The following is a 16556-nucleotide window of genomic DNA, read 5'->3' as shown; positions in this document are numbered from 1 at the left end:
CCACTGCCATCTCTCCCTGCCTGCTGTGGACTCATCAACGGGCCCGAGTCCCCATCAGAGGTGAGAACTGAGGACCCCCAGAGCCGCGCTTCCAGAGAAGGCTCTCCGTGGGGATGACTGAGGGTCCTATGAGTCTGAAACGCAGTGAGTGGGATGGAGCGCCAGGGTCGTCCCACGTCACTCTTGTTTGTCTCGCCTGCCTGGCCCCTGGCGAGGCTGGGATCTGTGACCCTGTGGTCACTCCTTGGGGCAGGACATAACAAGCACCCCCGGGGCTGGCCCTCAATTCTTCTCCAGCCCCATCTCACGACAGTGCCCCTGGGCCATGTGCTGGTCCCTAAATGTGAGGACCCTCTGTCTGGAAGGTACCTCCCCATCTTCACTCCTCCTCCTTGGTCACCATCTCTGCCGGGTGAACTCCTACTCATCCTCCCAGGTTGAAGCCCAACTCAAATGTCCCTTCTGGTGGGAAGCTCCTCCAGCCCTTGGAGGTGTAACTGGTCCCTCCGTCCTCTGTGCTACCAGCCTCCATTTGAACACCTTCCACATGTTACTGATTATCTGCAGCCCTGCCTCTCACTAGTTTGATAACTCGGAAGGCAAAAACTCCACAACTCCCGTGTCTGGCCTGGGACTGGGTGCACAGAAGGTGATAACAGGTTTTGTGGAAGGCAGGGAGCCAGCCCCTGAAATACAGAACACGGGCTCGGCGCGCCTCGTCGGGGTGAATCACAGAGACGTGTCATGGGCAAGGGCTCCCACAGTGTGCCTGCTACTCACGTGCTGTGTGTCTCTGGGCAAGTTACTCAACCTCTCTCGCTTGTTTCTTCACCTGCAAAACGGCACCGGCAGTAACACCTGCCTTACGGGACTGCTTGAGAATTTCCACAACACAGACACGGCTTCAAACGGTGCCTGGCAGGTGATAACGGTGCGAGCATTAGCTCATTTTAGGATCTTCATCAGGGAGACCCTGGTGGGTTTGCTGCTTTCAGGAAGGTGATTTGACAAATGGGCTGGCCCTCAGTTTGCCACGAAGAAAAAAGTTCTCAGTCAGTCCCATCTACTACACTCTCGACAGCCAGCACCGGGTGGACTAAGCCATCCTGATGGATGCTGAAGCCAGGCGTTAATCATCAGAAGCATCATTATTGCTGCATCATCTGTTCATGGCAAAACGAACAGGCAAAGATGTGTTCGGAGGGAAGAAGGTGGAGAACAAGTGTCTGAGGGGCCCCTAACACATGTCGTGTTGTGGGAACGTTAACAGACACATATCACGTCACGCTGCCATGTGACAGAGGGCGCAAAAAGGAAGGCTGAGAGAGGGGAAGACTCTGACCCCGAACACACCGGGTGGCAGGCAGGGGCAGGGTGGGGGGCTGAAACCTGACCGTTCTGGAGCCAGTGCCCTAAGAAAAGGACCCTGAGATCTCAGACCCCAGAGCAGGATGGCACAGGGACACCCCAGAGTGCCCACCAAGCCCCAGACCCACACCCAGACACGGGGCAAGAAAAATCATCAATCTGCGTAAAAAGGCACACCGTGTGAGCCTCCTTCTCACGCCCGACCCACAGCCCCTGCCCAGCGGCGCTGCCCTTACAGTCCTGTGTCCTGCCTTGAGCATCTGAGTTTCTCTTCTAAGCAAAGAGCACAATGTCCACAGGCTTTGTGCACGCAGCAATCTACATCCAGGCAGGAGTCACATCAGCTTATACAGAGTGGCCATGTGGCTTGTTTTCCTGGCACAGAAATTAACGTCAAACGTCTTCTCCAGCTGCTGAACTAATCCACTGCAGGAGACCAGCTGGCAATCCAAATTTCCCAGACTCACAGCCTTCCCCTTCTTACCTGCAAATAAGCCACTGCAGCTATGATGCCTCCTGATATAAAAAGAAAAAAAGAAAAAAACACCCAGCCAGCAGGGCAAAGCACCCTTCCCCTGCAACCTCACACCTTTTCTGACTCACGTTTCAGTCATTTTCACCCCTTCCATCCCCCCTTCAAGGCCCAGAAGACAACTGGTTGCTATAATGATGAACAGGCACAGACTTGGGAGGTGATTTTGAAGGTCAATGCCGACTTAGATGAATCCAAATTTTCTAGCTGCCTTCCTTGACCCAAGCCTGCAGATGGCCCAGGCTGGGACCCAGCAAGGGGGTGAGTGCAGAGTCTGTTCAGCTGAACCCCAGCATCCAGCAGCCCAGGCTGAGGGTCCACTGTCCCTACACTGTTTCCAGACTGGCAGGACAGACAACAGCTCAGCACCACTGGGGCCTCGGGGCCCAGCGTAGCGCCTGGCTCAGAGAAGGCAGGAAATACATATCTGAGCAGGTGAGCAAATGAGTGAAAAACATGGAGACAGGTAGGAAGCGTTTCCACCAGAAAAGCCTTCTGATACTGAAGGGTTTTTCAATCCATGTTTGGGCAAGATGCTCAGGCACTCCGACTCCAGACTTCTTCTGAAACGGACTCAGGCACGGGACAGTAGGAATGTGACCCCAGGCGGATGCTCACTCCTGGGAGACCCGGTAGAACCAGCAAAGGGGGCACTGGACCCAAGACCCCAGACACTGGCAAGTTGAGGGATTTGTTCAAGGCCACACGGCCGAGGCAAAATTCAAACCTCAACCTCTGAGTCTCCAGCACCCTTGCTGCTGCCTTCGGTTATTAATAGCACTAAGAGTGACGTCAGGAAATGGTGTGTTTCTGTGCCTGCCCTTCTGCTCAGCAACACACTCTTCAAGGACAATGACCGAAGCCCATTCATCAATGTGGTCCCAGGACTTGGCACAGGGCCCGGCCCCAGACCTGGTGGATAAATATTTGCTCACTCAATGGTCGGTAAGGGCTGGCTTCCCACGCTCACGCCTTTCCTCCCATGCAGGGAAACCTGCCCTCTTGCACACTGCACTCCAGCCGGCAGAGCAGACCGTGTCCCCGGAGGGCCATCTGGCAGCACCTTCTACACTTTACAATGCACATGTCCTGTGACCCGGTAATTCCTCTTCTAGGAAGATCACCTTACAGAAATAACCATACAAGGATACAAAAACACATGGACAAGGCTGTCTGTGATAGCAACAAGCTGGGATCAGGACGCCCTCCCTCAGGAGGCTGGCTACGTGAGCTGTGGGGCGGTGGATGATGGAACACAACACAGCTGGGAAGAAGCACGTGGTGGCCGTCGACAGGCTGGTCTGAAAGGCGTGCAGGACAGCAGCTGGAGAAGGGCAGGGGGGGTGGCGTGTCTAGACGCTCCGCCTGGAGAGGGCAGGTAGAATGACGATGCAGGTATTTCAAAGCCTGAATATGCTTTTGGTTTTGTTTTTTAATTCTAGGACACAGACCTGATTGTTAAACATATGTGACAAGGGAGAGGACTGCAGAACCTGCAAAGAAATGGTCTGAGCTCTTGGTTGCTTATAGGAAGAAGACAGGAAACCTCATTGGAATTTTGTGACCAAGGTTCACAAATTAATTGAATGGCTAGATGAACAAGCCCCTTTCTTCATGTCCCCCAATACCTTTTCCTTGAGGATCAAGGCACAAAGTGCCACAGCTCCTGCAGTCACCGATCCTCATGGGCCGTGGGCTCCAGGAGGACAGTAATGAGAAGAGGCGTGTGGTCCAAGCGTGGAGGGTTTGGCATGTGTCCTACGCTTGACAGGTGTGGTCACATCTAATCCTCAGATCAGAAAGCTGAGGCTCAGAGGGTGCACCGACTTTCCCAAGGTCACCCGGCTGCTAAATGGGAGGATAAGCCCAGCTCTGCGAGACCCGAGCCTGCCGCCAGGCTGCTCTATCCTCTTCTCCAGGCACGGGGACGTCCAGGCTCCAGAAGGCACCTGCAGCTTGGATGACCGAAGCTGGGGGGAGGGAGAGCGAGGCAGGCCGGCCGGGCTGCAGGGAGTCCCCTAGGTCATCGCCGACCTGACAGCAGCCTGTCCTGGGAGGCCCTGCTCAGGGGGCTGGCCATGGGGAGGGTCCCTCTCCCACACCAAGAGCTGGAGAGGAGAGGGTGGGTAGAGGGAGGCCCACCTCTGGCAAGCTGTGAAACTTCAGACAAGTCGCTTCACTTCTCTGAGTCCATTTTCTCATTGGGAAAACGTGGGTAGAGCATTCCTGCTTGCAAGCTGCTTTTGGTTTGTTTTTATTTAAAATAAACTTTATCACGGAATAATAACAGAACACAAAAATAGCACAGGCAGTTCCCATACACTCTTCATTCAGTTCCCCTTTGTTAACACCTTATATAACGCTGGTATGATGGTCAAATTGAAGAAATTAACACTGTACAACTGCTGACTAAGCTACAGACTTATTAGATCACTAATTTCCCCATTGGTGCCCATTTTCTGTTCCAGGACCAGGCCTGGGACCCCATTTTGCCATTCGTCATCGTGTCCTTAGTCTCGAATCTGTGACGGCTCCTCAAGTCTTTTCTTGGTTCTCAAGACCTTGCCACTTTTGAAGAGTGCCAGCCAGGTGCCCTGCAGAGGGTCCCCCAGGCTGGATTTGGGGAGGGGTTGCTGCGTTCCCGTGACTGCACCGGGTTGTGGTTTGGGGGGAGGATCCCACGGAGGTGAGCTGCTCTTCCCATCACACCCCACGGTGGGGGCGGGATGGATGGCATCCACGTGACTGCTCTCTCACTGGCTGATGCTAACCTTCGTTACTCAATCCTGGGGCCACCTCTGCATGTCTCCATCACAGTCACTATTTCCTTTCCATTCTGTCCTCTTGAATAGCGCGTCACTAGCCCACACTCCAGGAGAGGAGAGTTGATTTGTACCTCGCGGAACGGGATATACTCATAATATCATTTAGAATTCCTCTATAAGGAAGATCCATCCTTTCTCCCCCATTATTTAGATCACTCCAGACTCATGGACCTTTTTCTTAATTCTTTGATAATAAGCCAATAGTGTTATTATTTTTATTTCCTTTATTTATGGCTATGCTGGGTCTTCATTGTTGCACGCAGGCTTTCTCTTGTTGCAAGGAGTGGTGGCTACTCTCTAGTTGCAGTGCAAAGGCTTCTCAATGCGGTGCCTTCTCTTTATAGCTTTGACTCGCGGGCTCCGTAGTTGAGGTGCATGGGCTTGGTTGCTCCGTAGCATGCGGAATTATCCCAGACCAGGCATCGAGCCCATGTCCCCTGCATTGGCAGGCAGATTCTTAACCCCTGGATCAGCAGGGAAGTCCATACCGTTATTGATTGTCTTACTCAAACTGCCCCAGGTCGGGCGTTGCCCTCTTTCAGGTTGGCTCCTGGGGCCTGGTGACATGCTCCCACCCTTTTTTCCCCTCTGTGCACTTTTTTTGCTTTCCTACACAAGGAGTGCAGGTTTATTTTGTACACTTCTTGCCCCAGTCCTGCTCTCAGCCATTTCTCCCAGGAGCCTGGATCCTTTTAGTGAAGACTGGCAGTCAGAAACCGAAATCTGTGAGAGAGTACTACTTTTTTTTAAAGGCATAGAAACATCTTTAGATCAAAACCTCACATAGTCCAAAAGGTGTGGAGAGAAAAGTCGGCCTTCCTCCAACCCCCAGGCCCCACTTCCCCTCCCAGGGGCAGCTACCCTTGATGATTTCTGTTGTCTCCTTCCAGAAACAGGTGATGCTATGCTTTGTGGGGTTACAGTGAGGACACGGCTGGGCTGAAGCACTGGCTAGATACGGGGCCCGGCAAGATGCCCATCCTTTCTTCCGTCTGCCTGTCTCCCCATCTCCCCTCCCTGGCCCAGCGTTTCTGCAGAGGGTGGGTGGGCACAGGCAGGGTGGGGCGCGAAGGGGCTACTCACTGATGGCCCCGGTGTACGTCGGCTGTGTGAGGTCCTTGGGCACCTTCCTATAGATGTCAAACCTGCGGAGAGCAAAGCGGATGGGGTGAGGCGGGCGCAGGGTACAGGGGCCAGGCAGTGGGGGGAACAGTGCTGGCTGGGGTCCCCCACAGGGCAGCAGCGGCTGTCCTTCCCAGAACCAGCTCCTCCAAGAGGCCTGAAGGACCCCCCCAGTCCCCTCACCTCCCTCGTCACAACTTATCAGCCCCAGGCAGATGGCCGGGCCCCATCACATGGCTATGGCTCTTGGCTGGTCTTGCCCCCATCAGAGTGTGCCCCCCGCCAGGGCCGGGACTCCTTCCGTGTTGTCCCAGCTGCACCCCGGCCTCTCTCTCGCCTGGGCCTGGGGCACAGCACGTCCTCAGCAAGCGTCGGGGAATGAACGGAGCCCCAGTGCTGACGCCCAGGGAACAGGGGAATGCAGTCTTTCCTGCGTTCTCTGACGGCACTGCCTTCTCGCCTGGCGTCACCCCTCCGCCCCCTCTTCCCCTTCCTGCCTCCACCTCCTCCTATTTCCACTCCCCCCTTCCCGGGCTCCTGTGGCCTTCTGGTAGAGTCTCCTGAACTCCAAGGCAGGAGGTTAACAGAAAATCCTGCCTGGGGCCGACATCAGCTCGTGATAGCGCTGGCTCCCGCAACTGTGGGTTTCTGCCCAGAGGCAGAGCACGTGCCTTTCTTTCATAGGGATCCCACCAGAGCAGACGGGAGTTGGGGGGGTGAAACTCTGGGGACTCTAGAGTCAGGGAGACACGGCCAGTTGTTTTTAAGAGTTCAGGCCCTAGAATCAGAGGTGCCCTGGTTTCAAATCTTGGCTGGTCTTCTTCCTTGCTATGTGACGTCAAGCAAATGATGTCAGCTCTCTGAGCCTCAGTTTCCTTTTCTGTAAAAATGGGGCTGCGACCACGAGACCCCACTCGGCCACCGAGAGGAATAAGGGAAAGAAAGTCTGCGGAGGCGCTGACACACAGCACTCCCAGGGGACGTGCTTCGGGCACTTAGTTTCCCCCGCTTCTGCGGGGAGGGGCTGGCTGCTCCATCCCCCAGGGCTGACGGGCCGATGGGCTGCCAGATGGTTCCTCTTGGGTGATTGGGAAACAAGCTTAGTGCCCTGCCAATCCCAGTGCAATGACTTAGAAATCTTGCCTAAGACCGCATACTTGACTCCTGGGCACTCACTCTAATTACCCGTGAAAGGTGCTTGGTTTCCCAAGACCTAGAGGGAGAAAGGACTTCCCTGGTGGCTCAGACGGTAAAGCGTCTGCCTACAATGCGGGAGACCCAGGTTCAATCCCTGGGTCGGGAAGGTCCCCTGGAGAAGGAAATGGCAAACCACTCCAGTATTCTTGCCTGGAAAATCCCACGGACCGGAGAGCCTGGTAAGCCATAGTCCATGGTGTCGCAAAGAGTCAGACACTTCACTTCAGAGGGAGAAAACACCCCTGCAGGCTGCAGAGCTAAAAGGGATCACTTTCTCTCCTACTTTGCTCAGCCACCAGTCACGGGTGCGTAGGCCCCAGAGGGCACTAAAAACTGCGGCTGGTGTCCTCAGGAGGGAGGGGGGCCTCACGTGGCTCAACTGTCATCTCCCTAATTCTGAAAATGCTGCCCCTTTACTTGTGGGAGGCAGGTTAGAGGGGAGAGAGCATGCACTGGGGAGCGAGCCTGCCTGGGCTCCAATGTGACCCGACGACCGTGTGACCTTGGGTGCCTCACCTCCCTGTGCCCTAGTTCCCTCGTCTGCAAACGGGGACAACAGCAACCATCTCACAGCACAGGGACTGGGACCAAACGACTCAGTGCGTAACATGGAGCGTTTGGAGCGTGCCTGGGATCTGAAAGTGCTCTATGACTATTTGCTGTTACCATGATGAAGGCTTTGACACACACTCACGAACACCTACAGTGCGCGAGCCCTCCGTCACGTGCTGGGGACGGGAGATGAAACCGGCCCGTGGCCCTGTGCACCCACAGTTAAGCAGCAGAGACAGAGGAGGGCAGAAAAGGAGAATGCAGCGGCGCTGCATCACAGGGTGGAGGAGCCCGCAAAGGGCACCCGGGGCAACCGTGACGCTTCCTGCAAGAAGTGAAGTCTGAACACAGCTGGAGGATGGGAGAAAAGCGCAGGTGCCGGTCCAGGCCGTGATCATAGCAAGAGCAGAGGCCGAGAAGAGGACAGACTCTGGTGTGCTGAAGGGCTGAGTTCACCTGCATGTAGTGCGGGGGCGGGAATGGAGGAAGTGGATGCCAGAGAGGCAGGAGGGCCTTATCAGCCAGCTTCCCGGCCCAGTTAATGCCAGGGCACAGTCAGAAACCAGGCCTCGTGGTTTAAATAATATATGAGCCACCATTTCAAAACTGGGAGTTTTGGAGAAGGAAATGGCAACCCACTCCAGTATTCTTGCCTGGAAAAGTCCATGGACAGAGGAGCCTAGCGGGCTGCAGTCCATGGGGTTACATGACTGAGCATGAGGGTGGAGGGAGACAGGTTGGTAGCAATAAAATGGTAGAACTAAAAAAAAAAAAAACTGGGAGTTTTATGGGAAGTCAGAGACCACTCACGGTGAGGAGGTAGAGGTGGTCTAGAGCAGAGTGTCAGAACCACAGAGGGGTGAGAGAGATGGGAGAGGGTTACATATGGGGGAGCTGATCAAGTTTATACATACAGTAAGGACAACGGGGGCCAGGGGCCTCGATGTTGGGGGAGGGACATAACATATGGAGGAAAAGGTAGAATAAACCCTGCGGTCAGAATGGAAATGAAGGTACTGCTATGAATTTATGGTTTTCAGCATACACAAATAGAGAACTATCCATGTATATATACACATTACATATGTATTTTTCCTTAGCTCATTCTGTAGAGAGGGTACAGAAACAGCGACAAGTGACAGCCAGATAGCAATGAGCACATCAAGCCCTCAAATCTTGGTTTCTAAATATCATTCTTTACCAAAAGGAATCAGCTCTTTGGAGAAATGGCTGATTTGGGTAGGGAAAATGCAAGATGAACTTGGGAGTATCTTCTTGTGTCAGAAAGCAAGAAAGAATGACGAGATGCAATAAAAGGACAAGAAGCCAGCTTAGGCAAAAACCCCTAGAATATTGTAAAGTAATCAGCCTCCAATTAAAATAAATGAATTAAAAAAAAAAAAAGAAGCCAGCTTAAAGGGGCTCCCACTGGCCAAAGAAAGGGCAATGTTAGCAGTAAAATGCTATGACCCATTAGATAAAATAGCAAGCCACAAATCTACATAGATGTAAAGAAATAAGTAAATCAAAAGTCTGATGAGGAACAAGATACTCACATACCTTCTAAGTACCTTCCCCACAAAATCTTTATTAATCATCAAGGGGAAAAGAGTAACTTGACAGAAAAGAAACGCAGCAGACATCAGCTTAATCAAGTGACCAAAATGAGTGTCACCAGTAAACAGACACGTCACGTGCCTCCTGAGATGACGTACTGGGGACAGCACCCCATCCCACCCGTGGGGAACTTGCTCAAAACGCACAACTGCAGATGAATTACAAGAAGACGTCAAACAAATCCAAACTCAGGGTCACGATGCAAAACAACTGGTCAGCAGCATCTGTCTGAAGTATCAAGGACATGAAGGCCAGTGAAGGAACTGTCAGAGGCTGGAGACCAAAGGGACATGACAACTAAATCCCACAGAACGTCCTGGGTCAGAAAAAGGACGTCAGGGGGACCACTGATGGCGCTTGAATAGGAACTGTAGATTCGTTAACAGGATGGTAGAGTGTGCTCTCCCTGGTTTCGAAAATGGTTTGGTTATATAAGATGTTAACATTTAAGGAAGCTTGGGTAAAGGGCATATGGGAAGTCTTGGTATTATTTTTGCAATTTTTTTTTGCAAGTTTGCAATTATTTCAAAATGAAAAGTTAAAAAATATTTAATGAAAAAGACACTGAAAGCTTAAGGCGGAGATTCCATGTAGAACTCCCACTCTGTCTGCTTTCTTAGTGCATGGCTGGTCACGCTGGCTTAAACAGCTGCTGGCCAAGGGTGCTGGGTGTCAGGTGGAGTCCATCCTTGTCAGGGGAGGGAGGGGAGACCAAGGCTGAGTGAACAAAGGTCTAAGAGGGGAGGCGAGGCTTGGATCAAACTACAGGAGGTGGTGGCAATCAAAGAAAGGAGGTGCTTTAGAGAGACTGAATGACACAACAAGATCACTGGCTTTCCAAGCTGGCCAGGTTCCCATATATACTCGTATTTAACTCTCACAATAACTCTAAGATATTGATACCCATTTTTCCAGGAAGAAGACTGAGGCTCAGCCAAAAGCAACTTGCTCAAAGGCAGCAAGTTAATGATCAGCAGAGCTGGAATACAAACCCAAGTCTGGGTTCACAGGACACTGTCCTTCCGCTGCCTGTGCTTGTGGGACTCAGTTTAGAGCTCATTTATTGGTAAACTTAAACTTTCAAGTTTTCACTTATTTGCTTTTCTAAAGATGCTGTCCCAGAGCAGGTGGCAATCTCCTGGAAGACAGGGAACAGTTCAAAATACATTCATTTACTCAACTAAGTACCTAGGGCTTCCGGGGTACTGGAAGCTGGGTACCCATCAGCTGGTAAAGAATCTGCCTGCAATGCAGGAGACCCCGATTTGATTCCTGGGTCAGGAAGATCCACTGGAAAAGGGATAGGCTACCCACTCCAGTATTCTTGGACTTCCCTGGTATCTCAGCTGGTAAAGAATCCACCTGCAATGTGGGAGACCTGGGTTCAATCCCTGGGTTGGGAAGATCCCCTGGAAAAGGGAACAACTACCCACTCGAGTATTCTGGCCTGGAGAATTCCATGGACTGTATAGTCCACGGGGTTGCAGAGAGTCAGACACAAACTGAGTGAATCTCACTAGATCTAGAACAGCAGTGTTCTAGCTGGTAGGAAAGTGGAAGTGGTCAGAGTAGATGTGGCCCTTGCCCTCGTGAAACTGTCGATCTAGCAATACTGTTGGCTCCCTGAGAAGGGTCAACTAAATAGCATATTCTTTGATAATGACTCCATTCCCATGCCACAGATCCCAGGATGGGGAGTGGTGGCAGGGTAAAGAGAGAGCTGAAAAAGACCCTGGGTTCAGAGCTGACCACAAGCCAAGTGAGTCAGCAGTGAATGCCGCTAAGAAAATGGGCCACTGGGAGCCTGGTGAGAACCCAGGCATGTGACAGATCAGGAAGTGAGCCGTCCTCCCTGGCGCACATTAGTCAGTCCCTCACTGCGGCGATGCGGCGATGTGCTTGGCTGTGGCCACCCACTGTTAAGAGAAGGTAGAATAAAGGGTAAAGAAAAAGGCGCAGAAGGAAGGGATGCTGAGTGCCCACCTGGCGTGGGCTGGGCTCGTGCTGGGCCCTGGACCAGCGTGTTCTCGTCTAACTCCCTCACCCCACTTGTGAGCTGGGGGCTGTTATCCCACTTTACAGATGAGAGTCAGAGGCCGCTGACTTGGCCAAGCGCTCAAGTCTACAAAGTGTCATGGCACGGATCTGAATCGAGGCCTAATTTACATTGTTGCTGCTTTTCCCAATGATGTGGGGATAACTAGGATCATTTGGGTAGAAAATATTTCTTAGGAAGAAAGGTTAAAGAACTAGAATTGCTTAACCTTAAATAGAGAAGGCCCAAGGATAGATTCTTGATGCTTATCAAAAAAACAAAAAAATGCTCTTTCCCCACCTTCCCCCAAGACTGTGAGTTTCTTAAGGAAAAAACCAGGGCCTCCTTGCTGCCCAGCTCTGCTCAATCCAGGCCCTTGGGGAACTGACCTGAACGAATGAGTCAATGGATGAGTCTACACAAAGATAAGGTCCACTGGCTGGTCCTCCAAACAAGACTAAGATGAAATGGATGGTGGGGATACACCCTCAGGGGTTCCTTGGACTGTATTTGGAAATTTTCACTTACAAAACAGGCAAAATGGGCTTAAATGAAAGCAAGAAAATAATCAACTGGACTTAAGAAAGACTAAGCTTAGGTGCCAGGAGAATGGGGGCAGTGCCTGTAGCCAGATAGACTAGAGATTTGTCACCTGCTGGGACAGGACCCAAACACAGGAACCCTATGGCTTCACCACGCTGTGCTGTGGGGTCTAGACGGTGTGCTGAGATTACTGTGTCCAACCCATTCATTTTACAGGAGAGAAAGCAGAAGCTCCAAGAAGGACTGACTCGCCCAATTTAAAGTATAATTAAACTCAGAGTATTTAAAATAAAAACAAGCTAACAAAAAGCTTGTGAAATCCTTGTTATCTCAAGCTCTTGAAATGTCATATGCTAGTGACTTTCAACCAGGTGCAATTTTGGCCCCCCGGGGGACATTTAGCAATGTCTGAAGATATTTTTGGTTGTCACCCTGGGGAGTGAGTGGTACCCAGCGGGCAGAACTCAGGATTGCTAATGTATCCTACAGCCCTACAGTGCACAGGCTGGCCCCCTACAACAAGGGATGTGCATGCGTGAGTGCTAAGTCACTTCAGTCGTGCCCGACTCTGCAACCCCATGAACTGGAGCCCGCCAGGCTCCTCTGCCCATGAGATTCTCCAGCCAAGAATACTGGAGTGGGTTGCCATTCCCTCCTCCACGGCATCTTCCTGACCCAGGGATCAAATCCGTGTCTCTTATGTCTCTTGCAATGGCAGGTGGGTTTTTTAACCACTGGTGCCACTTGGGAAGCCCACAATAAAGGATACAGCCCCCCAATGTCCATGGTGCTGAAGCTGAGAAACCCTGCTGTAGGCAGAGCAACAGGCAGTGGGAAGCTCATTCCCCACTGAGCCTGGGTTCTCTCCACAGAGAGGCCTCCAGCTGCCTCTGCTCCGGCTGGGTGACGTCATGGCCATGGCCTTGATCACCTCCATGGAGACCAGGAATCTGGACTAAGTCGTCTTTCCCTGTCCTTTTTTCACTCTGTGTCTGAGAAAGCACACTTGGAGAGAACTGGACCAAGGAAACCACCGGGAAAAAATAAAGTCCACCTGGACTTGTGACTTCTTATAAAGGTGCAGTATGAGTAAGTGAAGACCCTTGAGAATCCCATGGACTCCAAGAAGATCCAACCAGTCCATCCTAAAGGAAATCAGCCCTGATTCACTGGAAGGACTGTTGTTAAAGCTGAAGCTCCAATCCTTTGCCCACCTGATGTGAAGAGCCAACTCACTGGAAAGGACCCTGATGCTGGGAAAGATTGTGGGCATGAGAAGAAGGGGAGAGCAGGGGATGAGATGGTTAGATAGCATCACCGACTCAATGGACATGAATTTAAGCAAACTCCAGGAGACAGTGGGGGACGGAGGAGCCTGGCGTGCCACAGTCCATGGGGTCACAAAGAGTCGGACACGACTTAGCAACTGAACAACAACAACAAAGTACAAGAGTCACTGTTTGAATCAAAAAGAAAAAAAAGTTGTTGGATCCATGCCTCCAACTTCATTACACTTTAGGATCAAACAAATTCCTCAGAATAAAACGCACATCAACATCAGAACTAGAAGCAGAAAATTCACGGTGCAGGCCACCTCCAGCCTACAGAGTGAGGGACGGCTGTATAACCTCACCCAAGACAAACAGGCATAAGTCTTCTGCTCCCAAGCAAGGAAACGGCCACTGGAAATCTCTGACTAATGGATTTCTTCTGTAATTTCTTTTCATAGCAGAATGCCTCAGCTCTTGCTATTTTAACTTTTGCTGCTTGGGACCTGACTTCTCCCCTGTTCCTGAAGATGAATCTCAGAGCGCCCTGTGGTTCGCCATGTGTGGGCGGTCACCAGGCAGGCGCTCCTGATGTCACTGTTTCCATGGCCTAATGAAATTAGACGCCACTTAGGAGCAAGTCATTGGAAGCGGTGGGTCACTCGTCCCAAAAATAGGCAGCAAGGCTTTTAGTGGGTTCTTTGGCTGCTCACCCTTGCCCACCAGCTCGTCAGAGTCCTCGGTGAGGCTCAGGGATCTGGGTGAAAACTGCTTGTTGGTTCACTTACTCATCTCCTCCATCTTACTGAGAACCACGGGCATGTGCGTGCCACACGTGTGTGCTGAAGGGCATACAGAGGTACGTGGACACACCAGAGCTGAGCATCGTTGAGAAAGAACCGTGTGAGCATTAGTTCTAATGACATCTAGAATCATTCTCACCACTCTGCCTGCCAGTCCGCAGATCCTGTCCTTGACATTCAAACTATATACCACTCTGAGCTCACACACCACACCTCCCTCTGGCAAGAGGAAGGGGAAAAAGTCTGCATCTCCAGCTCCGTTGGAGGAACTTAGACTGGGAATAACAATAGCAACAGCCGTCACACCCACGCTGCTGCCGTCCCCATCATCCCCATCATCCCCATTGTGACGGATCACCGTGCACCTGGCCTTGGCTTGTGCCTGCATTAGCTCACGTCCTTTGTACAGCCCTGTTCAGTGGACACCAGCATTCTCCCCATTATCCTAGCCCAAGATTCCAGGCCAGGATTCAAACTGCTGCAGCCTGGCGCCAGGACCTCTGCTCTATCCACTGCAACCCGTGTCTGCCTGCAACAGGGTGACACGCCGGGAAGAGGAGGGGTAGAGGCCTGTATCTGCGGGGTGGCTGGGTGATGATGCTCTGTGCATGCAGGACTAAAACGCACACAGATCCACAGCCCACCCACCGCGGCTCTCTCCCTCAATCTCAGTGCCCACGTGGAGGTTACCTATCTGCAGGGTGACCTCCTAGCGCCAACTGCCTCCACTGGTGATGTCTCCTGTCTCAGAATACTCTCTCTGACCACCAGCCCTAGCCAAAGAGAAAGAGGAATAAGTCTGACTGCTGAGCCTCCAGAAGGCACCTCTCAAGGCACCAACCCCCCACCCTGTCCTCCTTGGGCTCTGCGGGCATACGCATTCCTGGCACAGCTCCGAGACGGCTGCAGGGTCTTCTGCCTGCTGGGCTGGGACGGTCAGATTTGTTCTTGAATCTCTTGTGGGTCATGCAGGGCTCAGCCCATTAAGGCACTCAGTAAATTCCAGGTGAAAATATAAAATGACGTAGGCAGAGGGTTGTTCACCGTTACACCATCTGTTATACAAACAACTGGAGACCGTTCAAATGTCCATCCAGCGGGACCAATTCATAAACTACAAACCATCCATAAAGTAGAGGCTGGGATAAAAATACATCAATATCCTTGCTTATGATCTTTAAAAAAGAAACAATAGAAGGTGTAACCAAAAGCTAACAAAAAATGGTTACTTCTATTATTCTTAGGAGATGCATAAAATATATTAAATATTTGGGATAAATACGACAAAAGAAGTGCAAGACCCACATACTGAACACGATGAAACATTGCTGAGGAAAATTAAAGAAGACATAAGTAAACAGAGAAAAATACTGTGTTAATGGGTCAGAAGACCCAATATTGTTAAGATGGCATTTCTTCCCAAATTGATATGGAATCAACTCAATTCCAAGAAAAAAATTCCAGCAGGCATTTTTGTAGAACTTAGCAAATTGATTCTAAGATTCACACAGAAATGCACAGGACTTACTAGAGCCAAAACAACTATGAAAAATGGCAAAGCTGACTCTGACTTCAAGACTTACTACAAACCTTACAGAAGAAAACATGGGGAAAATCTTAGCACTCTTAGGATAGGCAAAGACTTTAGATAAGATACCAAAAGCATGATCTATAAAAGGAAAAAAATATAAATAAGGCCACATCAAGATGAAAAACCTCCACTCCTCAAAAGGCATTGTTAAAAGAATGAAAAGATAAGCTATGGACTAGGAAAAATATGTGTGAATCACATGTCTGTGAAAGGATTTAAATTCAATATAAAGAACTCAAAAGGCAGGAATAAGAAAACAAACAACCCATTAAAAATATGGGCAAAAATTTGAACACTTAAACAGGCATTTCACCAGAGATTCACTGATGGTGAATAACCAAATGAAATGATGCTAATATCAGAGTCACTGGGGAAATGCAAATTAAAACCACAGAGATACCACCCTATACTTATTAGAATGGCTGAAACTGTAAAGACTGGTTGTGCCAAGTGTTGGTGAGGATATGGAGCAACTGGAACGCTCAGACACTGCCGGTGAAATGTACAGTACAACCATTAGGGATAGAGTTTGGCAGTTTCTGAAAATGTTAAATATACACTTACCATATGATCTAGCCACCCCACTTCTAAATGCCTGGGTAAATTCCAGACATTTACCCAAGAGAAACTAAAGTATATTCCCAAAGACACGTATACAAATATTCATAGAAGCTTAATTTGTAACAGTCACAAACTGAAAACCCAAATAACTGCTTCTGCTGCTGCTGCTAAGTCGCTTCAGTCGTGTCCGACTCTGTGTGACCCCACAGATGGCAGTCCACCAGGCTCCCCTGTCCCTGAGATTCTCCAGGCAAGAACACTGGAGTGGGATGCCATTTCCTTCTCCAATGCATGAAAGTGAAAAGTGAAAGTGAAGTCGCTCAGTCGTGTCCGACTCGTAGGTCCCCATGGACCGCAGCCTACCAGACTCCTCCGTCCATGGGAGTTTCCAGGCAAGAGTACTGGAGTGGGTTGCCATTCCCTTCTCCAACCCAAATATCTATCAACAGGCAAATGGATAGATGGCAATCCACACAATGGAATATTATTCAGCAGTAAAAAGCAAGAACACTGACACAAGCAACAATATGGATGATTCTCAA

At 50.7% G+C, this 16556-nt stretch overlaps 1 protein-coding gene across 1 annotated transcript in view; it reads right to left on the bottom strand.

Annotated features, from left to right (window-relative positions):
• Window positions 1-16556, bottom strand: part of ERGIC1 (endoplasmic reticulum-golgi intermediate compartment 1) — a 113499-nt gene that overhangs the window by 55346 nt on the left and 41597 nt on the right. Inside the window, exon 2 of the mRNA XM_061129483.1 lies at window positions 5809-5870. Within this exon, the coding sequence (XP_060985466.1) occupies window positions 5809-5870 (62 nt within the window). The remainder of the gene's footprint in view (window positions 1-5808; window positions 5871-16556) is intronic.

Source organism: Dama dama, chromosome 25 (assembly GCF_033118175.1).
Source record: "Dama dama isolate Ldn47 chromosome 25, ASM3311817v1, whole genome shotgun sequence".
Lineage (NCBI taxonomy): Eukaryota > Metazoa > Chordata > Mammalia > Artiodactyla > Cervidae > Dama > Dama dama.
This window is presented reverse-complemented; position numbering and strand designations above follow the sequence as displayed.